The 25,107-nt window shown below is 41.6% G+C and overlaps 1 protein-coding gene across 2 annotated transcripts; it reads left to right on the top strand.

Moving 5' to 3' along the window:
• The first annotated feature begins 1,747 nt into the window (after nt 1-1,747).
• Nucleotides 1,748-24,333, top strand: gsna (gelsolin a). 2 transcript variants are annotated; one of them, XM_072371303.1, is made up of 17 exons: nt 1,748-1,892; nt 10,691-10,890; nt 12,591-12,745; nt 12,870-13,031; nt 13,175-13,324; nt 13,402-13,491; nt 14,109-14,241; nt 14,425-14,729; nt 14,854-14,987; nt 16,381-16,471; nt 16,685-16,711; nt 18,796-18,966; nt 19,862-20,036; nt 22,378-22,499; nt 22,713-22,790; nt 23,122-23,182; nt 23,938-24,333. In XM_072371303.1, the coding sequence occupies exons 2-17, from the start codon at nt 10,695-10,697 to the stop codon at nt 24,105-24,107; spliced, it is 2,220 nt and encodes a 739-aa protein (XP_072227404.1). In that variant the 5' UTR covers nt 1,748-1,892; nt 10,691-10,694; the 3' UTR covers nt 24,108-24,333. The 2 variants fall into 2 exon arrangements, with proteins under 2 accessions (XP_072227404.1, XP_072227405.1); XM_072371304.1 differs by lacking the exon at nt 16,685-16,711.
• The last annotated feature ends 774 nt before the right edge of the window (nt 24,334-25,107 follow it).

Below are 25,107 nucleotides of genomic sequence, written 5' to 3'. Positions count from 1 at the left end.
CTGCTGTGCAATCCATGCAAAACCAGTTTACTCCAGGTTCCTGAGCCATGGTATGGCAGCTGAAAGAAATATAGAATCTTCGTGAGATTTATACTTTCTAAGCACACAAAATCGCTGATTATAACAAGGTGGAACCATTTCTGACTCTTTTTTTTTATATACATACATTTTTGCATTCTCTACAGGAAGTCAGGTTAATGTCTGCAAATTTCATCATCAACAGCCAGCATCTTCCTTAGAGTCAGTAGAGTTTCATGTTGCTGCAGATGGCTACAGGTTCGCAACTTTTATATTACTTTTTGTCCATGCCGCATCACTCAGAGCGTCAAAAGGGCTGAAAGGACCAATCTTTACCGTAAGATAACAACAAATACATCCAAAAGATCTTTACACATCCTCTTGGAGATTCAACACAATGTAAAAAGTGTTTTTCTCTCTCTCTACAGCTTTGTTAATCACTTGTGTAGACGTCATAAATTACATGCTAGACACAAATCTAGGGTTCTGTGGGAGGGTGTCGATATTTGTAAGAACTTACGTTGAAATGTCACTCTGTAAAACAAACAATGGCTATTTTAGATCATGTGTTTTGACTCCAACACGTACACATATTTATCGATTATGAGCCTGAGAGAACAAGAAAGGTTGTCTGGAAAGTAAAATTCGATCTAATTCTGGCAACAACTGGGAAAAGACCTACACTTGATGACCTGAGATGTCTCATCAGTTTATAGACAGTGAGAGAGAAAGAAATGCACCAAGCGTCTAAGTGCTTTATGGTCCATCAGGAGGATTTTGAAGTGAATGGAACAAGGAACCACTGAAGCAACTTCAGGACAGGAGTAATGAGCACAAATTTCCATGCGTATGTTGAACTTTGTGGCGCAATACTGGTTGTCTGGATAATCTTATAAAAAGCGGATTAACAGTCAGAATCCCAGAGTGTAAGGACTCCTCAGTATAGACCATATATGGGCAAAATACAGCCCAGGGACCAGAGGCTGCATAGACATCATCACACAAAAAAATCTGTATTTTATCAATGAATCTTAAGTTGAATGAAAACACTCTGTTTTCACATTTAGACTGGACTAAAGTAGGCCTCGAGCTGTCATTCAGGTGTAATGACAGAACATAACAGGATGGATGCTTCAGAAAAGAGAAGACCAACCAAGAGCAGACATGTGAGGAGTTTGTCACAAGTCACAGTTCAAAGGTGCTATGTTAGATATGTCAGCTATTGTCTCATAACGTCAGTATGCTGTGGCCGTATTTCAGTTCAGTTTCGCTGATTACTTAACTCAGTCAGTATGGCCTCCTAGAAAACCAAAAACATAGGGTGCTGATGCCTGTCATGGACTGTAGGAGAGCCCATAGGAGAAAAATAACCCCAAACAAGAGCTCTGCATTCAGTTAGCAGCCATGTATGTTCTCTTGTGACCGTGTTGAGTCAGTCTCTGCATGCTCCATGTGCAGTCAGCACTTTCATGTGTATTCTGCAGTATATTTTGGTGATCTTGCACCCGAACCAGGCACGAACAATGTTCCTATCTCCTCAGTGTGGACTTTGAGTCGTGGCTGAGATAACATTTCCGGCTACTGTAAAATTAAATAAAATAAATCCCAGTTGTGTATTCGTTGTCTTGGAAGTGCTGCATGTTGGAACGATAGAAAAAGAGAGTAATCGAGTTGGCCGTCCCTCCGCAGACCGGGGGGTGGGGGTGTAACAGGGAGTGTCCCGTCGCGGGCCAGAAGCATAAACAGCGGCTCTGAGCTCCACTGCGCTGCCGACTCGACGCCTCTCTGCTCCCGCTGCAGCTTGGAAACGCTCTCCGCGCCTCACTCAGGTCCACACCCGTCCATCCGTCGGTCTCACAACCTCCTCATTCAGGTAAGACCGGCTGTACGTTTTTACCCCGCTGTATTCAATGGAACAGTGATGCCCGGACCCCAGATTGCGGAACTAAAATCTAGGCTAATGCGTTATTTAACGCCCGTTAGTCCAGACCTACTGCCTGTGGCTCAGACTGGAATAACGGTCTGGTATAATATGACGCAGTCCTTTTAGGTTTACAACGAACTCGTTCTTTCTGTGTTCTCTGGAGAATAAAAAAACATCTCAGAGCAGCCTTTACAGTGCATAACGACTGCACCCTCCATGGCCCCAACTGTTAAACTCCTGAAGTTTGCAAAAGACACCAGCCCTGTGCCAACTGTGGAGACCCTCGAGCGGGACAGCAACATCTCCCCATCCTGAAAAAGGCCCAGCCAAGGATGTGCTTTGGTACTGGTCTGGTCTTCCCCAGGAGCTGCTGATGCAATTGTGCAGCTGATCCAAACAAACCAAACAGGGGCAGAAACAGACTGCAGCGGACTGGAAGAGCCGCTGAAAGAATCAGTGGGTCCCTGCCTTTCCTCCAGGACTTGTACACAACAAGATCAAGGAAACAGGCAGGAAAAATCATCTCTCACCCTTCACACCCTGGAGACAATCTTTTTGATTTCCTCCCGTCTGGCAGACAATACAGAACTTTAGATGATGCCCCAATCAGTACAGTACATTTCTTCCCCCCATGGCACCACCCTCACAAACTGCTACAACACCACATGTCGTAACCACAACACAGTTAGGCCTGGTCTTATACTCTCACGCACATTATTGTGTATTGCTATACTGTAGTTTTCACCGTGTTGCCTGAGAGGCACCATCAGCCAGAACCAAATTACTGGTGTGTGTTAACATACTTGCCCAATAAACACGATTCTGATTCTTTTACGTGGAATCATTTAGAGATTGAGCTGCCATTTATGAGCAGTCTGCAGAAACACTGGCTTGAAAACGACGTGTGACTTCACCGTCACCACAGACGTGTTCACATCTTCCGTTGCAGCACGAGCTGAGTTCTGCATTTTGAAACACAAAACCACAAAAAACATTCATTGTGCAGTTTCATGGTGTCTATTTTCCTGTTTGAGCATCTCAGTTCAACAGCTTCTCCTCTGCTGATGTAAATCCCTCACAGTATTTGGAAAACATCTGTGTAGCTATGGAGATGACCAGACTGTTTTGAGGAAGTTTAGTCACAACACCCTGTAAGGGGCTGATTGTTACTTCCACCGTGATGTGAATATGTCAGACAGTGTTATGCAGCTTTAATGATTGGCAAAGAGATGTACAGACTTTTCTTGGCTGGTTAGAAGGAGCTGTATCAGATACTGAGCCCAGAGACTGTGGCATTCCTGAGCTCCCCAACTGTTTTAAGTCCCAAACAACGGAGGGCATACTTTGTGAAAGGCTAAACTATGGGGTGTGTTTGCAACTCAACAGCTGGAGACATTTCTGGATCGCTTTCAACTGCTGAATTCAGTAATTCCCATTTGGGAGGCTATTATCAGGGTACGGGACGAGGAAGGATGGCACAACTTGTAGTGGTGTTGTAAACTTAAATACAGGTTGTTTTGCAGTTCCTGTCAAGTGACCTTTCGCTTTATTCAGTCCTCTGTGTCCACAAGAGTCAGTTAATGTCAAGGTGATTCAGCAAAAAGTGGTTGGGCCAATAGTTTGATATGTAGTATTGTTTTGGTTGTTTTTTAAATGGCACCAACAGAGAGCTGAATAAAGAGTTAGCTATTTCAAATATCAATCCAATATTTAAATCAAGGCTTTAACATGGCCATGTTCCTTTTTCTGAGCCACTTCTTTGTGGCTTTGCATGGGATTCCCCACTTTTAAAGGCTCTACTTCCAGTTCAACATACACTTCCGGACAGACAGCTTAACATTATCTCTAAGCACTCTTTTGATGTTAGAGCTCACAGATGAATCATTGACAGCAACTTGCCCTATCTGTGAGGCAGTGAAGCTATCCCAAACCCTGACATTTCCACCCCTGTGCTTCAGAGATGATATGAAGCTCTTCTCGTGAAAAGATGTCTTTGGATTGTGCCAAATATGTCTGCTTTTACTGTGGCTAAAAAAATCTGTTTGATTTATAGGAGCGCAGCATATTACTCTACAGTCCTGGTCTGTAAACTAGGGCAGTTTAGTTCTAGTTCTAAGGTTCTTTGTGGATAGCAAAAAGCCTTAAAAAAGCCTTATCTGGCACGCCTCACATGCAGGTTAAATTAGTACAATCTCTGCACTGAGCCACCAACAGTTGCAAGAGTAACCTACAGATTATGTTCTCGGAACATCGAATGTTCTTCTCCTGCTGCTACGGAGAGTCCTGGATAAAAAGGCTGTTGTTTCAAATCTGTGCCACCTGTAGATGGTTTCCTTTGAAGTATAACCAACTCTTTATTTATATTGATTAGCAGAACCTGTAAAAATCACTGGCCAAACTCAAAGGTAATCACAACCTTTGCCAGGAGACTTTACAGAGCGTTTTAGATCTTGGAATAATCGCACTGTTCAGTTTAGTAGAGAACAATGGATGCCAGAGTCTACCACTAACAGCTTATGGGAGTCTTTGTTTCGGACTGTAACATGGTTTGTTACAGTCATTTACTGACAGTGCATTTTTGGTCAACGTTTCCCTGCATGTGGAAAAAAAGCCACACCCCTGACACAAAGAGCTCAGCTGCAGTTGCCCTTGATGCTCTTTGTGTCCTAAATTTTAGGACAAGGCAGCGTGTTTCACACTGTGTAGATGCTTGCTTCATTTGATTCATTCAGGCAAGAGAACGGGTTACAGATTACCTCACCTGTGGTTGTTTCCCAGATCTGTTTTCAGCTACATTGTTCCTGCTATAACTGTCTCATATCCTTTAATAACCATCTGTATATCAAAAGGGCTGTTTACAAAGTCATAAACATCCATTTTGTCTATCTTTCTCCTACATTGTGTCAACAGATGTTAAGGAAGCAGTGTGGCCAGTAAAAAGTTAGTGCAGTGCGTTATCTGATGTGTCCTGATCGAGCTGCAGAGCTCCTCAACAGCCCTCAAGAGGCTGAGAGTGGCATGCATGGAGAAAATGAGTCATCAGAAAGCCCCCCTTTCCTGAGGAAGGAATCTCTTCTTTTTGAGAGGGTAGGGGGTGGAAACTCAGGACTGGTATTCTGTTAAAGTCCAGATATCCAAGTTTGTGGAATAAAATCCACAGTTGCTGCACAGTGGATCAGATTTTCAGTTTTTTCATTCAGGCCTCGAGCAAAGGCTGACACGGCAGAGAGGCTGGTGAGAAATGGGGGAGGGGACAAAATATGTGAGGTAGGAATGGCACACTCACTCTGTGTTTGCTAGGAGATGAAGGGGGATGGGTGGGCAGATGAGGAGACTCAGAGAATACTTCCGGTTCTGTAGAGGTGTGAGGCAGGCTGCAGACATCATCTCCTTTTCCCAGTACGTCTGTGACCACTAATCATGTGACAAGTTCTATTTACGCCTGCAGCTGTGCGTGTGAAGTCAGACAAACTACCTCTTCTTAAGTCACTTGGAGCAGCTGAGGATCATTGAGTTGTGTGTGCTTGTTCAAGTCAAAGTAGACAAAGGTGTATTTATATTCAGTCACACCTATTAGGTGAGGGCAATATGATTTTCAGAAAAGCTCAAAGACAAGAGTGATAGTTTCCATGAGTAAAAAGTTTGTCTGTCTTTTTAAACGTGTTAACTTTTCAGGATTAAAAAAAAAATCATGCAGCATATTTTTCTGCATTTATTAAGGAGTCTGAATGGGTTTACTTTTGTAGCTAAACTTAAACTGCATTACCCCCTACACTAGAATACTGAAAGTCTGCGTAATGACCAGTTTTTAACTTTCTATTTTTACCTTCAGGGGCTTGGTTTCAAATTAAAGTCAACATCGATGCTGTGTGCCCGTCTCTGTTTTAATGAGTATGTCTGCATGTAAGCTGTTTCCAGAGTCTTGGTAGTTTAAATTAACAAGAGGCTGCAGTATGTCAAGTGGAAGTTATTGATTTGTTTCCAGCTGATTGCACACCCTGTGTTATTGTATTCTCTCACCAGTTGTTACAGTTCCCTAGATATTTACAGTTTTAGGATGTAGTTGCTAGTTAATTTAGATGCCTTTTGAATTTTCCTAAATGTTAGCATGTGATACAAGTCAATGCCGCCTATATCATAAAAACAAACAACAACGGAAAAAGAGCCGAACTGGAGCTAGCTTGGCTTAATCTAAAGCTTAAAATACAGTTGCTGTTGACTACTCATATGCATGTTTGCCATGGCTGCCTCGCATATCCTGTGTTTGTTTGGTGTGTCAGTTGCGCACATGAAAAGTTGTCAAGTTGCCCTTATTCAAGCTCTTAGGATTACGTGAGCTGGATGACTGAGAATCTACACCAACGTAAACCATAATCTGTTGCCTAAACCTGACCAAACTGCAGCTGAAAACTGTAAAGTACAACATAATGACAACTAAAAAGAAGTTGCAAGAAGATTCTGCTGCTCGGCTGGGACCTCTAAATGTGGAGTTTGAATGTATTACTTTTGGTCCAGTTTGGTCCCACTGGTCTGACGCGCATGCTAGGTCACATTAGGTTTATTCAGACGAACACATCTAAGGGCTCTCTTAGGGTTTGTGGCAATTAGGGAACCATAAGTATCTTGTCAGTCCATTCATCAGCCTGAACAGGAACTTTCTAAAAAAAAATCCACATTAGAAACATTTTTAGTCACTGATGTTAGAAAATTGTAATAATCTCAACACCATCTTACTGTTTGCCTTTGCTGTCACATCAAATTGATTTAGGTAGATATTGCAGATGCTGTGAGACTTTTAAAACACATATCAACCTAATGTGAACAATGGCGCTGACTGCGTTCAATAAGCTGCCTGAACTTTGGCACAAAAGGTGCGGTCGTCCCACCATACTTCCCTCGAAGCCAAATTTTCCTGCTGGTCAATAAGTTCAGTCTGCAGAGATGTTGCAGTTGCTGATGGGAACATGCTCTTGGTTCAGATCGCACATGGTATTGCCTTGGCCCCGGAGCTAGAGCTCATTAAGATGAGATGTTATGTCCACCAAAAAAGCCACAAGCTCCATGCTGTCACCATTTCTCAGAAAATCAAAGTACTGCCTGGCTTTGGAATTCACTCATCTCCAGGTCTCTCCCGATAGCCCAGCAGCTCTCTTTGGACCCTGCCCTCACTCAGCCACCTCACATTATTATGGATGAGTAAGTCATCATGGGCAGCATTAACCTGGTAAGAGAAAGAGTTTGGGGAAAAGCTAAGATTCTCTGTCTCTCATGTGTTCACAGATTTTTAAGTGGACACGTGACCAGCAGCTTAGAAATGTAGGTTTAACGGTATTCTCTCTATATATTTCGATTAAAATGGTACATACTTTCAAATGCATGTGACTTTGGATTTCTACTACATATATTAATTTAGATGCATATCTGGAGGATGTTAGGGGTAGATCTGCCATCATGCTGGTACATAACTGGGGGAGATATTAAGCTTTTGTGTCTTGCTCGCCAGTACAGTAGATCCATTTGAAAATGAAGTACTTTTGCTCTGAAACAGGATTCTTTCTCTGTGTGTCGTCACACAGTCATTTTGAGACCTCAGTGTCTCACCCACGACACTACACAATACAAAAACACACGACAACCAAGATTAACTCCCCTCAGTGATAAATGCACGTAGTAGACAGTGCTGAAGGGCAGAGGAGGCCCTCGGGCAATTCACAAGCTTCATAGTGTCCATGACATCTAAATATTACTTTCCAAGACTGGCACACAGCACTGGCTGGTGGATTATACAATGGTATGACTTCCTGCAGGCGCTGTACAGCTCTCTTCTCCTTTCCCAACATGGCTGGAGCACCAGCAGATTCAATGGACACGACAGTGTTGATGTAAATTCCACATTCATTTAGCATCTGCATGATGGCTTCATAGATGTCCTCTCATCGAGCGTAACAATGGAGTTGGGTAAGACCTAGCAAGTCCTCACAGAACTCCCTTTGCTTTGCCGAAGTGTCTGACAAAGACACATAACTGGGCTTGGTCTGTGCTCTCTGCTGACTCATCTGCCGCTAGTGAAATGTTTTGTGCTTCCTTAACGTCATTGTTAGCTGCTTTAGGAGGTCATCAGCCAGCAACTCTGTCCTCCTGGTCGAGGTGTCGTTCGATAAGGAAATTCTTTTTCCTTTCTCTGTCATAGTGGCGTTTCACGTTTCCACTCCTAACCAATCCAGCGCTCTCTGAACAAATTAAACACACGGGCCTCGTGCTGGATTGAGGCAAAATAAATGTGCATTTCTCTGAGCGTATATCTTTGAATACTTGGTTTTCTAGGTCAACTTTTCTTTTTTTGGCACATGTTGATACTGCCACAGCGATGTGACACCTTCTTCTCTGCTGCTTCACAGATAACGACACCAACAGGTCGCTGGTGTCTCACGCCTTTTAGCCCCGACACCAAGAACACCATAAAAAAGGAATCTAGAATACGTTATATTTTACCAAACAAACAACATATTGAGAAGAATTAAACAGTTAGGGTAGTAAACATGCACTTAATTGTATCATACCAATGCAAATATAGTGTGTTGGCTGGAGTCCGGACTTACAGAATCTATTGTAGACCAAACTACCACCTAAAATCTAGAAATTCTTACTGGACCTGCGTATGTCTTTTATAAAGTATCTAAAAAAAGTTTGTGTAATCCAACCAAACACAGCTGTGGATGCTGATGGAAGTTCAGATGGTGCACAGCCTCAAATGTCTCCAGGACGTTGAATGTTTTGACTGTGAGCGCACCATACTGTCTGTCTCACTGTGAAGTCAAATGGAGCTTTCAGTCAGGAAGGTCATCGTGGTCTGACACAGAGTCGCATCAAAGTACCTTCATTTTCCTCATCGTGTCAGAAGATACTCAACAGGTCTCAAGAAAATACAATATGTCATAAAAACTTGAAAAGCTTGACACTGAGCAAGGTTGTCGCAACTAACACGCGTGTTTTCCATGTTGAAACTGCCGGTAGGAAGCTGCACGGTACCGAGTCTGGCAGTTACATAAGCAGAGAGAACGAATGGGGAAAAAAAGAACCCCACTCTGGTTGGCCTGGTTGTGTGATTTCCGAGCCACTTCCCAGTTCCAGGGTCAGGAAGAGATTCCTACCATGTTTGTGGGCAAATGGCTGCCTCGAAGAATGGCCGATTCTTGATGCAGTGTGGACAGCAAGTCACGCAAATTGGAAGGCAGCATTCCTGTGGAAAACTAGATTGTGTACTCATTTTTGAACTACATGACCTCCTATTTATACAGCTTTTATCATATAAAAACTTGGCCTTTCTTAAAAAAAACAAAAACAAAAGCGTACTAAACAAGAGTACAAGTAAAAACTGAGCATATTTAGATTTAAATGCACGATGAAGGGTCACAGAGGCTTCATTCAGAGAGAGCGCCGCATTGCTTTTAAGAATTTGTTTATGGTCTCTAGTGATTATTGTCCCAACTAGCAATTAATGTGGAGTCCGTGTGGGTTGGAATCTGCTGCAAAGTCTTTTGCACATTTTTACTTAAGAATTGCTTCTTGGTATAAATTGCGTAGTCCTATTTGCTAACCCCGAGCTGCTAAACAGCTGCAAGAGGAGGGAGCGGTTTTTAACTGTTTTACTAAGATTAGTAAGTGTATTTGCTTTCCTTTTTTAAAAACTGAGCGCACATGAAATGTAATGCCAACCTTGAATCTCCCCGTACAGCATGACAGAGCGTTTAATCGATCGGCGACTCTCATCATACAAATCTCACACATCCACTCATGCTACTAAGAAGCCAGAGGGTTGTAATTCAGTGCAGCACAGACACCTACTTGAAACTCTTGACTGGGCGCCATGTGTCTTCTATGCTGTCAGATACAGCTGAAGTGTTTGGTATTTGTGTGCCTGAATGTCTGGATTTGAGTGTTTGTGTACTTTTGATGTGTGCTTTATCTTTTCATCCATGTACAATACTGAATGGCTGGAATTCAAACCCTCAATGCAAAGAAGTTGGAAAATACTCTAAATTACAACAAAAACTTAAATCTGTCGTTGAATTTGTTTGAATCGTGCAAAGAAATTATTTGTCACTGAGGAACTTCATAACAAAAAAGAATAAACCCATTTGGTTGGACTTTTTCTTGTTCAATATATGTTCAAACAAACGAAATTGCAGATTTTAGTTCATACAGCATTTAAGAAATGCTAGCATTAGACAATTTTTTGCTCTAATTAATGATCAGAAACATTTTGGGAGACGTTTTATTTATATAATTCTGACGGTATTAGGAAATGAAGTTACTTAACATAAACCTTATGCCACATTTAGTTTAGTTTGTTTAGTTTTATACTCAAAATATACTCGGTGACCATCCTGTTGAAGACAGAACTTCAACGTTCTCTAAAGTTAAAAGGTGTGACAGCATATAGTTGTGATATCATTGAGAGCAAGAAACAGCTGTTTAATTGTTTAATTTACAGCCATCACTGACAGTTAACAGGATTTCCTGTTGCTGCTCAGTGGAGGAAACACTTATGACTGGTGACTCATTCTCGCATGTATTAATGACTAACTATAGCCCTAAACTTTATCTTTGCATCCATGACAACAGCTGAGCCTTAAAGGGAGTGGCTTTGTGTTTTCCTGAGCGAATTTCCCTCGAATGGGGCGTCCCCGTCTCGCTTTTAGAAACTTTTTACAAAGGTCCTCAACCCTGGGTTGTGTTATTTCCATGCAGGATGGCAGCGCACCACCCAGAGTTCGAGCGGGCTGGACAGAACCCAGGCCTCCAGGTGTGGAGGGTAGAGAACTTCAACCTGGTGCCTGTTCCCGAGAACCTGTACGGGGGATTTTACACCGGGGATGCCTACCTCATTCTCAACACCATCAAACAGCGTTCTGGCAACCTGCAGTACGACCTCCACTTCTGGTTGGGTGAGTGCAGTGAGACAGACAATAACAGGAAAAACGTTTCTGGATTTTATTGTTTTTTTCTCTTTTTCAATTCTGTTTAGTTTTTTGGGGGGGTTTCATCTAACATGTGTCAAAACAACCAAGAAATTATCTCAGTTTTCCAGCTACCATCCTGTTTAACTTGCAAAGCAGACGAGGCTGTGCAACTGCGATTTAATCATGTCACTCGACAGTGTTGCTGCTTTGCAGTATTCTCTGTACATGCTGACACCAGTCAGAGCTACGTGTGATAATCACACAGTGTGCTCTGAGAAGCAGCGTTGTCTCGAAAATCAAACCATTTCAGCAGGTAATGCTGGATAGTAGCTGCTCTGCCATTCATCCATCAGCTTGGGAAAAGCAACGTGTGGAAGTAGAATTTTATAGCAGGCAATTGTAGTAATTTGGGTTTTGTCTAGAGTAGTTTGCAACATAATTTAGCATTTACAGTTATATTACTAGTGATGGATGACATATTAAGATTGTATACTGCAATAAAAACACATTGTAAAACTATCCAAGTTCCACTTCTACATTCAAAAGATGATCATTAGATCACCATTTGAATGTAGAAGTGTAGCAGCAAAATGTGCAGAAGCACCACAAGTTGACAACTTCATGCAGAATTTATTATTAATCTTAACATGTAACATTTAAATTTCAAGCGATAGTTTGATCTAATTCCTATTCAAATCAAAAGTTGAAATGAGAAAAGGCTGTGATGGGAAAAGCCTATCTGCATTTCAGGCCTGCAACACAGACTAACAAAAGTTGGGACAGTCAACCTTTTACCGCTTTCTAATATTGCCAGTGTTGCCATTACTTCTCATAGCACTTAACAGAAGTTCTGCATTGATTATACCAAGTGATTTAAGTGTTTCGGGTCTTATTTTGTCCCAGTGACCTTATTTTAAATTAAAAAATTCTCCAGACATCCACTTTTGGGGAAAGGTCAAGACTGCAGCTCTTCCTGAGCCAAGTTTATTTTTATTAATTATAAAGTCTGCAGAATGTGGTTTTACATTATCTTGAATAAAAAAATGCACAGACATTCCTGGAAAAGATGTCATCTTGAGGGCAGCATATGTTAACTCTATAATCTCAGTGAACACAGATGTGTTAATGAGCTTTGCCAACCCCATACCACGTCAGAGCCTGGTTTTGTGGACTTTTTGCTGATGACAGTCCGGGTGGTCCTTTCATTCTTTGGTTCAGTGCACACAGCACAGCATTGATTTGTCTGACAACATGTTTCCACCTCAACTGCCATCAACTGTTTGGAATAATATCATTGCTATTTTCTAAACCCTATTGATAGTCCTAAATATCCCTCGTATCACCTTTTTTGGGGATGTAGAGACCTAAAATACAAAAATATATATATACTGACTCATCCCATTCAAGGACACAAACATTTTATTTTAAGATTAGTATTTTGAATGAACTACTTAAAGGTAAAAAGAGAAAATAGTTACAATTGTTTTCCTTTATTGATTTCTTAGCTTTTAGTTAGCTAGACAGATCATTGACGCTTCTGCTGCACCCGCATATCGATCTCCTGACTCAGTGGTGTCATTGCCTCAAGAATTCTTTCTCAAAACTGTGTAGATCAACTGTATGACACTGAGATAAAACGGGAAGCAGAATTAAAATGGAGGGCCTCTGTACTTCCCCTGGCGCAGGTGACTTTTGCACCCAGGATGAGAGCGGCTCGGCGGCCATCTTTACAGTCCAAATGGACGACTTTCTGGGCGGAAAACCCATCCAGTACCGAGAGGTGCAGGGACATGAGTCCAAAACCTTTCTGGGTTACTTCAAGTCTGGACTCAAATACATGGTATGTTGTCATATATTGTATGCAAAGTGGGATTCCTGTCATTATTTTGTCAGTTTGTGTCTAAATTTCTCAGTATGTCCCACTTTTACTTACTTTATGTTGAGTTGTTGCTCTTTTCTTTCAGAAAGGAGGCGTGGCATCTGGGTTCAAGCATGTCGTCACCAACGAGGTGACGGTGCAGCGGGTGCTCCAGGTCAAAGGTCGTCGTGTTGTCAGGGCATCTGAGGTGCCTGTCAGCTGGGACAGCTTCAACCAGGGAGACTGCTTCATCCTGGACCTGGGAGCTGTGAGTCAGACTGAGCAGTATATCATCAGATATGAATCGTGGCAAACAACTGTTTGACAGATGGAGCAGTAGAAAAGACAAGAAAATTGTTCCCCTTTAGTCACTTCACATTGCAATCTGCTCCTCTTCCTCTCACCGCACAGGAGATTTATCAGTGGTGTGGCTCTCAGAGCAACCGCTTCGAGAAGCTGAAGGCCACTCAGGTCGCCAAGGGTATCCGTGACAACGAGCGCAGTGGGAGGGCTCGAGTCTACGTCTGCGATGAGGGGGTGGAGAGAGAGAAGATTTTAGAGGTGACACCCCTGAACTACAGCAACAAACTCAGTCACAAAGTCAGGCTTTTGAATGAAATAGCTGCCTCTGTCCTTAGGTTTTAGGCCCCAAACCGGATCTGCCTGCTGGCGTCTCTGATGACATCAAAGCTGACGCTTCAAACAGGAAGAGGGCGAAGCTCTACAAGGTACTTATATCCGGATTAAACATGGCGCCCACATACAGCACTTCAAATAAAATCAAGCCAGAAAAGTTTGTAGGCTCTGTAATATTGTGATGACGATATAAGCAAAAAAAACTGTAGATTTCCATTACTATGCTGAGTGGAAATTGTACAATGTGAGACCGCCATTGATTGGAAGAGCAAAAACCTACCTCATTCTGAGTCGCAGGAGGGCTGTCAACTGTTTTCCAGAAATCCCATACATCATACTGGTCTTTGTGGAAAATTAAGGAGGATGAATGTCTTTTCCAATAAATCACTCGCTAAAAAGGGCTCATATTCAAGGTTTATGTAGTTTGGCCAGTCAAATAACAGTGTACAAAAATTAGTTAAAACACAGGTGTAGCCTAGTTTGTACTGCGCACTTTATTTGATCACTGCAGCTGTGCATGAATACAAATTCAGCGAGAAGATGAAAAAAAGTTGCTTTTTTTATTCATTTGTAAGCAGCCAGGGATGATATGGCTGCTGACATCTTTCAGGTTGAAAACGCAGAGTAGCCAAACTGCATCTCAGCTCACTGGAAGTGGCACTTCATGATTCCAGCTGACAGCTATCTCTTCCATCTTCCCTTTCTGCAGGTGTCGAATGCCAGCGGAGGCATGACCATCACTCTGGTGGCAGCAGAGAACCCGTTCGCCCAGAGCGCCCTGGAGTCCGGTGATTGCTTCATTTTGGATCATGGCTCGGACGGCAAGATCTTTGTCTGGAAAGGTCGGTGTACGGTATCACTTTTTACACTCACAAATGTTTGACTTAGCCAAAAACATTATTTCTATTTATCAAAAAGTTTGAGTCGTAATTGAGTTGCATCTGTATCTGATTTTTAAGAGTCTCCGTAGGGCTTGTAAAGTCCACCGTCTCCATTTAATTAGCCTCACCATCTTTCCTCTTTAGGCAAAGATGCCAATATGGACGAGAGAAAGGCAGCAATGAAGGCAGCTGACGAGTTCATCAAGAAGATGGGTTACCCCAAACACACGCAGGTCCAGATCCTGCCGGAAATGGGCGAGACGCCGCTATTTAAGCAGTTCTTCAAAAACTGGCGGGATAAGGATCAGACAGAGGGCCTGGGCGTGGCATACATCGCTAATAGCATCGCCAAAATCGAGAAGGTGCCTTTTGATGCCGCCAGCCTTCACGAGTCCTCCGCCATGGCCGCCCAGCACGGCATGGTGGATGATGGCAGCGGAGAGAAACAGGTCAGAGTCAGTTTGTTACACTCATTTATGTCAGAGATGTGCCTGCGTCTGTCAAGAACAGAACAACTCTTTCCTGTGGAATTTCTACAGCCTGATAGCTGTTACGTGTTCTTCATCTCAATAGATCTGGCGTATCGAGGGATCTGATAAGGTTCCAGTGGATCCGTCCACTTATGGACAGTTCTATGGAGGAGACAGCTACATCATTCTGTATAACTACCGTCATGGAGGACGTCAGGGACACATCATCTACATGTGGTGAGAAAACAACCCATTGAATAAAGCAACAGTTTGTAAGGATTGCAACAGTATTAACCACCAGTTTCACCATTTTTGGTGTAATCAAGCTGAAGCAACTAAATTTGACTGAATCCAGAAAACTGGACTTACTGTACCTTTTTGAGATCTTTGGCTGATTGGCTATTGGGTGATCTCCAACTTCTAATGAGCATTAAGGAGTTTACAAATAAAAAACACAAAGAATCAAAAGGTAACCGAGCGAGTTTGGGAATCAGACGTCACGGGGAAACATGGTGTTGTCACCAAAAATCAGACAGCCCGAAAGTTCCACACAGAACAAAGGAGGAACCAATCCTGACTACTTACAGAGTAGGACTTCACAGATAATTTTATCATGCTGTGAGGAGCTGATGAAATGAAAACATAGGGCAAGCTGTGAGGAGAAGCTAGCGTCTGCAGCTGCTTGCTAACTATCGCCGGCCAGCCTTGCCGCAGTGTTTGCTATCTGCCGTATCTACAAGCGGCTGTATCCCGATTTAGCTGCTAGAATATGTGGCCAAGCGCTATCAGGCTACCAAAATAAGTGACATAGATTAGTTTTTAAGTGATTAATAAATGCTGGAGTCAGACCCTTAACGTATACTTTATAAACATAAAGATATAAGATATACCTCTTAATCCTCATCTCTCTGCCTCAGGACTGAGAGGTTCAGGAGGTCCTTTGTCCCCACAGCCATAAGGCTTTTTAACAGTGACTGCTGACATGTTCTTCTCACATATTATTTATTTAATAATTTAGTATTATTATTATTTACAATAATTATTAATATTTAACTTTTTTGAGCTACTTGACTAATTTGAATTTCCCTAAAGTCGACTAAAGTATTTTTCTATTCTATTCTATATAAAGATAGAATTCTATATAAAGATATATTTTATCTCTTTTCCAAGAGTATCCAGGCCAGCCCAGGTCAGCTACAATAAGCTCAATAATATACATATACTGAGAACAAAATAAAATATACATGTAGATATAATAAAAAGGGTAAAAATAACACAGGTTTAAGGTACCAAAACCTCAGAATTCTTTTAGCTTTAGCTTCGGCACACTTTTGCCCCCGTACCATTTTGAAAAGCTTACACAAAGTCACAACTTTAATTTCTGTCCAGAGTTGCATACATTTTTTTCCAAGATCTCATATTGGTGATGGGAGACTTGGATGTATGTAATATCTTCTCCAGCACATCCAAAGGATTCTCACTGGGGTTTAAACCTGGACTCTGTGGTGGTCGGTCCATTCTTTTTTTAAATTTTATTTCACTTTGAGCTGAAATCTAATTGGTTGGCTTGCGATCCCAATGTGTGCCACCCAGTGTGTTTGAACGGTTATAAGTTGGTCTTGTTTACCAGGCAGGGAATGGACTCCAGTCAGGATGAAATCGGGGCCTCTGCAATCCTCGGCGCCCAGCTGGATGAAGAGCTCGGCGGTGGTCCTGTGCAGGTACAATAAGTTGTTCCTGCAGTGGCTTTGTGTTTACCTACGTGTTGTTTTCATAACCTTATATTTTTATCCATGTTATTAATGTGTGCTGTCCTCTGGCTTACTCAGCGCAGTCGCATCTCGTCTGACCTTTACGTCCTTTCACTCTTTCTCCTCTCCCATATTGTTTCCCTGCTGCTGTTGCTTCCTCCCTCCTTGGTTTCTTGGTTGCAGGTTGTTGGTGCTCCTATAACCACTCAGGTATTTTCCTTCCATCCGCTGCTCCTCATTCTTGTTTGCAAACTGACTCACATGACTTGTCCAGAGCCACAAAGAGAATGGACAATGAACATATTGTCTCTCTGTTTCCATACTAGATACATGAGAAAATAATAAGGACGCTGTGGTGATTTAATCAGATTTACAGTAAAACCCACTCAGTCCAACACAAACAGGACATTCCAGTGCCGATGTTAATGGGAGGCTCCCTCCTCTGTCGCCACCCTGTTTCCAAACACCATGAATACTTAGTCTGTCTGCAATTATTAGACGCAAAGAAGCAAGGAGCCTTGAAATAGTGATTAAAATGGCATAACAAGTTCCATCCATAAATGTTACAGTGGCTCTGTACTCATGTGAGTCTTCATGTCATTTTGCCTTGGACAACCTTTATGTTCATGTTGTGCCATGATTCAGCCTGTGTGTGTTTAAATCCATCCGTTCACGTTAGGACATGTGCATTAATATTTCCAGATGTACCCCTTCCCTCACTGTCCAGTTTTAGAGAAAATGTCACATCTGTTTCCACAGACTGTCAAATTAAAGTTGACTTGAATGAATGAATGTTTTTAAATAGAGTCACTGCTACAAGACCTGAATTTCAGTATGTGATGTCATGTGAAAGAAGTAAAAAAATCTTACAAGATCTTAAAGTCAGATAATTACAACCTCAGATGAACAACAATACATGACATATTACAGTAAGAGCTAAGCCAGAATGCAGAAGCAGTGTCTGAAAAACACCATGATTCAACAGCAGTAACCTGAAGTGAAACGACAACACTCGTCTGTACGTGTTGCTTCATTGGGCTTCATGGGGTTTGGTTTCTGTACAGCTCACTTAAGGTCCCGCCACAAGACTTCAATCAGGACGAGGTCTGGACTCTGACTGGACCATTGCAACACCTCGATTAATTTCTTTTTCAGACATTCTGTTGCAGATGTGCTGCTGTGTTTGGGATCATTGTCCTGCTGCATGACCCAGTTTCAGCCAAGCTTTAGCTGTCAGACAGATGGCCTCACATTGGACCCCAGAACTTTTTGGTATACAGAGGAGTTTATGGTGGACAAAATGACTTAAACACACTGCTTCTGCATTTTGGTTTGGTTTTTATTAAATAAACTATGACACAGTGTCATGTGTTGTTGCTCCTCTGAAGTAGTACTGTGCCCAATTTTAAAGCCTCATAAGCACCCGATGGTTTTTATTATCTTAACACGAAAATCAATTAAATTAAAGAGGATACACTTCTTTTGTACAATGACTGAATGTCCAATAGGTACAATGACATAAATAGACAGTCTTTCTGATTTTTCATTTAACAACAAAGGTATAAAAATGTTTGATATAGAAATATATACATAAATAGAAAATGGTAAACAAAATTGTGTTTATCATTTAGTGCCAGTTTTGTTTGGATACCTATCATGGTTCCTGAGAACATGTCCGGATCCCGAGAGAGACAGGAAATCACATTACACCAACAGCCACAAGCAACAAAGCAGCAAGTGTCAAATATTTGATCAAACTGCAGAACAGGAGTTTAATTGTCAGTTTTGTCTGCTAAGCTTCCTATCATACTCAGAATTTTTCTTCTCTCTGATCTGATGTAAACTCATCTGTTAATATTTACCCTACATCTGTTTGCTCGAGCAAGCTGAGGATTACTATAATTTGCATTGTTGGCTGAGAGCAACAGACTGCAACGTCTCTCAACTATAAATATTTAGGGAAAAAAGTCAAAGGCTCAAACCGTGATGTTGGACATGACTTACAACGTTCCTTCATGTCCTAACTTCAGATTTGACAGCTCTTTACCCCCTCTTGTGAACTCACGGCTCTGCTCCATGCTGCCACCTTGTGTCTGTAGTTAAATATAGCAGAAGACGTCTGTCACATGTTGTTCGTGCATATTTCAAGAGACACAAGGGGAAATGTGTCTGCCTTGATTTCTTTGCACCACACTGGAAAAGCTCACAAACGCATGAGGTTTGTGTGATCTGACTCACAGAAACAACCATCAAGTTAGATCCAGAGTTTTAACCTTTTGGAGTTTGTGCACCAGGTGAGGGTGGTGCAGGGCAAGGAGCCGGCCCATCTGATGAGTCTGTTTGGAGGAAAGCCCATGGTGGTGTACAAGGGAGGAACTTCTAGGGAAGGAGGTCAGTCTGCTCCCGCAGAGATCCGACTCTTCCAGGTGCGCTCCAACTCTACAGGACACACCAGAGCGGTGGAGGTAAGAGAAATCACATTGTTCACTTTTCAACTTCATTGCAGCTAGAGCTAACTTTGAAGAACAAGTCTGCTGAGATTGTATAGTTTCATTATTTCCATGTCACCATATCCTATGTAAGGACCAAAGTCAGCACTGAACTAATAGCTGAAGCTTCGTGACTTATTCCTTTGTGCCACAGAGCTCTACTGAGATCCAACTATTAGAGACATGTTCCTTCATTAGTGATTGTAGTTTATTTTGAGGGGAGCTTACATGTGCCAGCCTGCTGCTGTGAACACACACACACTGGAAAACCAGATCTGTATTAATCTGCGGCTGAAAATACACCCCAAATACCATTTGCTCATGTTTGAGTACAGATTGATAGCATGCTGTTTTAGGAAATTATTGACTTTTATGGTGTGAGACTATATTTGTTTTCCAGTGTTTGAGCTTTAGGCTGAGGCTTATTACAGAAAACATTGATCCATAAAAAAAGATAAAAATGAGGCAGATGGCTGTAGCTCTTTTTGATAATAAATATTACAATCACATATACTGGATCATATCAGTACATATCAGCAGCTTTCAAGAAAACTAAAGCTTTTTTAGATTTTAGATTCACTATGATTTGGGTGCAAATGCCAAAATTTAATGTCAATTGCACAAAAAAACACTATTTTTTTTATTTAATTAGTCTCCTGGTAACTAGCAGAATATCTTACAGTGCATATGTGATCCACAGTAAAGTCTGGCTGCTGCATAAAACAGAAACTCGTCTAGGTTTCCTCTAGATGTGTCTTTTTAAGTTGCTGTATCCATTAGCAGAAGTTGAAAAATGGAAAATTAACTCAAAAGGCCTCTTTTAAAAAGCAGAGCGACAAGTTAACCTGCAGTTTTGTCTGTGCTCATCCAGCTTGACGCGGCGGCATCCAACCTGAACTCCAATGACGCTTTTATTCTGGTGACCCCCGACGGCACCTTCATGTGGGTGGGAGTGGGTGCCAGTGACACAGAGAAGCAGGGAGCTCAGGAGCTGTGTGACATTCTGGGAGTGTCGGCCTCTGAGCTGCCTGAGGGAGGAGAGACTGGTGAGCAAACACGACAGTTGTTTCTGCTACAGTGTGGTCTAAGTGTGGTCTAGCTGTTAAAACAGCACTTTAATGTGGAGCCAAATTGTTCTCTTCTTGTACTGCAGTGAAGTGCTTGTGTTCATCAATATAAAAAAAGGGGGCCTTGTTGCATCACCCCTTTAGCTGTTACCAGTAAACGTGTGATTTGATTGTCAGGTTATAGAAGAGAAAACCTGCTGCTAAAAATTTTTCACATAAAAACACCTCAGGCTAAAACACAAGACTCAATTTTTCATAAACACCACGTTTGAAGATTAGTCTCAGGTGAAGGCTGCTAAAGAGAAACGAGAAATTCTTTTTCTGCAAGCTGAACCTGATGGTTTGAAATGTTTCCTATTCAAACCTCATGTGGTTGTGTTAAAAGTACAAGTAGATAACTATTTTGACCCATAAGGCTGGTAAAAGCTGATCATATTATCTTAATATTTTAAGTAAATAAATCATAAAAAGCCATTTCAAGGACCTTTACAACAAGAACAAATACGACTGCCGGTGTACTATGTTCAGCGTGACTTGGCTGAAGTTTTGGTTTTTTCATGGTTCTTGCACGGAATGGTTCAGCACAGTGCTCATCAACCTCATTCTCAGCCACGGTGGGCTAAACTAAAGCTAAACTGCAGTTAGCTGCTAGCTAGTGCACGTTACAGTTGAGAATTTAGTAGCAGCTATAGAGCTTTCTTTTTTAAATTATTTTACTGGAGTTTGTAAAGACCAGAAGAAGACTACATACAGAACCTGAGAAAGACTAAATACAGGACCAGAAGAAGAAGACTAAATACAGGACCAGAAGAAGACTAAATATAGAACCAGAAGAAGACTAAATACAAGACCAGAAGACGAAGACTAAATACAGGACCAGAAGAAGACTAAATACAGGACCAGAAGAAGACTAAATACAGGACCAGAAGAAGACTAAATACAGGACCAGAAGAAGACTAACTAGAGGACCAGAAGAAGACTAAATACAGAACCAGAAGAAGACTAAATACAGGACTAGAATAATACTAACTAGAGGACCAGAAGACAGGAGAAGACTAAATAGAAGACCAGAAGAAGACTAAATACAGGACTAGAAGAAGACTAACTAGAGGACCAGACGAAGACTAAATACAGGACCAGAAGAAGACTAAATACAGAACTAGAAGAACACTAAATACAGAACTAGAAGAAGACTAACTAGAGGACCAGAAGACAGAAGAAGACTAAATACAGGACCAGAGAAAGACTAAATAAACTATAACTGAAAATAAATGCTACTGTTTAAGATCATGTAAGCAGTTGCAAGCTAATAAGTTAGCCATAAAACTTGTAAATGAGGTCTTTACTTTGCATTAGTAGACAGTTAGCATTATCCCGTTCTTGTAATATCCACCTTCACAGTCTTTTTTTTTGTTGTTGTTTCCTTTTTACACACAAGGCCAGCAGTCTAAGCTAATCAGTTACAGACTTTATGCACATCCATCAGTCATAACATTAAAATACTAACATCTGAGGTAAATTACATTGATTTTGTCATTACACTTGTCAAGAACACCAACTGAAGAAAACAGCTTTTAAAGTTGGTGTGTGGAAAAATGAGCAAGCAACTCTGACAAGTGCAGTGATCTGGGTCACAGCATCTCCAGCTGGGGTGTCCCTAGTTTACAGTGGTTAAATCGGGGTTATCGGCTCCAGAGCCTCTTTGATCCACATGAAAAGGGAAGCCCGGCCTGTATCGTCTGATCCAACAGATGAGCTACCGTAGCACAAACTGCAGCTTTGAGTTGTCAAAACACTATCACAGCTTGCTGCTTCTGGAATTCCATAGCCTCATAACAGGGTCAGCATTCCCATGAACCATGAGTCCGTAACACTTCTTTCGCACAATGTCATCAGCTATGTTTGTATGCGTTTTTATTCCGGAGAAGAGATGGAAGCAGGATGCTCTGTGGGAAGAGGAAATGGCGGCAGAGGCAGCTTGGTGTTTTGGGTACTTGTATTCATGTCGAATTTCTCTAATATCGAATCTATCATAACATGATGGAGTAAAAGATATTGACCTCGTCTCTAGAGTTCCTCAATCCAAAACAAACTGCTGGAAAAAGCATTGTGTTCAATGGATGCCAGGCCTTTAGGGTTTGCTTGAGAAGTCTTGCTGAGTCCACGCCGAGGAGTACCTGCGCAGCATGGGGCAGGTGGTTTTAAGTTAGCCAAAAAGTCAAAGAGTTGTTTTAAGAATTGTTGGTGAGGATGCACTTCCTTGTTTCCTTGTTTAGTACTTTCTACTATAATAACAAGGTATTGTCTGTCATCATTATAGACCAGTTCTGGGAGGCTCTGGGTGGGAAGACAGAATATCGTACCTCCACCAGACTCAAGGACAAGATGGACGCTCATCCACCTCGTCTTTTCGCCTGCTCCAATAAGACCGGAAACTTTATTGTAAGTCTTTGGATTTCACTTCCTCTCCTCTCCTCTCATATTACATAATTTTCCAACCAAATGATCTTTCAAGTATCATTTTAGTGTAATTTATGTAGGCTTCCAACTGCATTTGTGCCACTTATTATAGCATAGATGTAAATGTGCCAGGTTAGGAAAGTACGGAGGACTTTGGGTTGACACCACACCACTAAAGCTTTCTCCTCTTCTCAGATTGAGGAGGTACCTGGGGAGATGACCCAAGATGACCTCGCTACTGATGATGTCATGATCCTTGATGCTTGGGAGCAGGTAAAAAAGAAAAGGAAAAAGTCATGACTGCTTTAGCCGCGTTAATTCAGAGGGGTGTACTAAGAAGGTAGCTGAACACAGCCAAACTTTCTTTGTGTTACCCGGGTCGCCAAAGCATAAATCTTCTCTAAGAGACCATGGCTACAATGACAGTGATTATGTTTAACCTAAGTTACCATGGTGATTTAACCAGGTTAACAAAGAGCCACATTCATTACACTGAAAACTCTGATATAGTTCGCTATGTCACCAATATCACTTCAGAGTCCATCGCTCAGAGCACTACTATCTATAAAAAACAACTAAATAAATGAACCTTTTTCCTCTGCAGGTGTTTGTCTGGATTGGAAATGAGGCCCAGGAGGAAGAGAAGACTGAGGCCATGGCATCTGGTAAGAAAATACAGGGCAAAGCTCAATATCTTCTTATTAACATAGGTTCATTTCACTTTGAGGGACTGCTCTTAAATGTGAGAATTGATAGTGATAAAAGAGGAAAACACAACTACATCGTCTCTCCAAATGCAACAACTTACATAGACTACGTCTTAAAATGGCGTCTCTGACAGTTAAAACAATTGGAAAAGGACAATGATATCGATACGTCATCCGCATTGTTGATGCTGGCTTTGAAATGAAATATCGGCATAGATAAAAAAAAAAAAAAAAAAAAAGAATGTCAAATTTGGTCCAGTTGCTTTAACTTTGTACGCAATTTTTTTTCAATTCTCAAAGCTCTTCACGATGAGAAAGAGCTGATATCTGTAAAAAGATAAATATGGCATGATACAGATACAAGTTAGACTTATTTTTATCTATAAATTTATTTTCCTGTGACTTTGTAAACTGAAGCCGTCACAGTAAAAAAATTATTACGACAATTCCTCAGCTTCGTTAGCGTCGTCATCAGCAATCAATCAAAATTTGTTGGAAAATATCGGATATCGCAAAAGTGCATCATCGTGTATCTCTAAAAGTGGTATCCATAGTCCTTTCATACGCTATCCATCATGCATGCAGAGTTTTCTTATCAATAAAAGAACCAAATATTAAAGAGTAATCCCACTTCGCTGTCATGAATGAGTGCATTAGCCACTGGAGTTCATTCTGTGGCTGGCACCGACTCAGGCTTTTTTCATCTTCCTCAGCTGTCCGTTACATCGAGACGGACCCGGCCAACAGAGACTCCAGGACGCCCATCGTCAAACTCAAGCAGGGCTTCGAGCCGCCCACGTTCACCGGCTGGTTCTTGGGCTGGGACCACGACTACTGGACCAGCGACCCCCTGGAGCGCGCCATGGCAGAACTGGCCCTGTGAGCGCTCACCTCACCCTACCCTCCACTCTGCCTTGCCCTCCGACCCCTCTGCTGTGCTGCCAGCTTCAAGCTGCCTTTTTTTGTTCTTCCCCAGCTGCAAATGCACCCTTGAACCAAGAGGATTTTTAAATGTTTTTTTACGTTACATGCTACAGTAGTGCCTTCACACGTATTGTGAACCAACCAGTAGAAACAGGGCTTTGACTGATGAGTTTTGCACTTAAAATCTGATTAGAAAATTATTCTAATTTTGTAAAAAAGAAAAACGTTTACTCCTTTAATATAATTTACAGTAAGCCTTTGTTGTTTTTTCCTTTTAGAAAAGGTACTGTTCCAGGTAAAGGATCACTTTAGATATAACTTTTGTATTTATTTTTTAAAAATCCACATCGTAAAAGTATCATCCCCTGCTCCAGTGTCAAACTCTAAAACCAGTTACATCATTTCCATTAAACCAGATTAAAATCAGTCATGTGTTTTCTGTTCTTGTTTGTTCTTGCACTCACTTCCGGCTCCGACTCGAGAAAAAAAATTCAATCCTCACAAACATGCTTCTGAACAGCATCTTTATTGGAAGTCTGCATACATGTTGATTCCAGTTCAACTCTATGAAATCCAGCTGTGCAAAATGTATTGGCAGCTGTTAACCCTTAATAAAGCTGTAACACTGATGTGTGCCAGGTTTTTTTTGCAGAACTGCTTTATATTAATGACCTGCTGAAGCGTAACAACTGATAGGTAACTCCCAGGAACGCAGCTGCTGCCTGAGAATGTGGAGAAGACACAAGTGTCACATATTTGGCAAAGTTGACGGTCTTGTGTGTCCATTTCTCTTCTACCTGGAGCAGACTTTCAGTTTATATTCAACACGGGTTATGAAGCAAAATAATCTTGCCGTGGCAACAATAAACACAGAAATACAAGACGTTACTGCAGTATAAAATAATAAAACAGCCTTTCCATTCAGAGACAAAGTACATGGTATAGCTCTGCCAGATGAC

This window comes from Leuresthes tenuis, unplaced genomic scaffold (genome assembly GCF_036924035.1).
Source record: "Leuresthes tenuis unplaced genomic scaffold, fLeuTen1.0.hap1 SCAF_19, whole genome shotgun sequence".
Taxonomy (NCBI): domain Eukaryota; kingdom Metazoa; phylum Chordata; class Actinopteri; order Atheriniformes; family Atherinopsidae; genus Leuresthes; species Leuresthes tenuis.
Note: the sequence above shows the minus strand (reverse complement) of the source record. Positions and strands in the feature narration are given on the sequence as shown.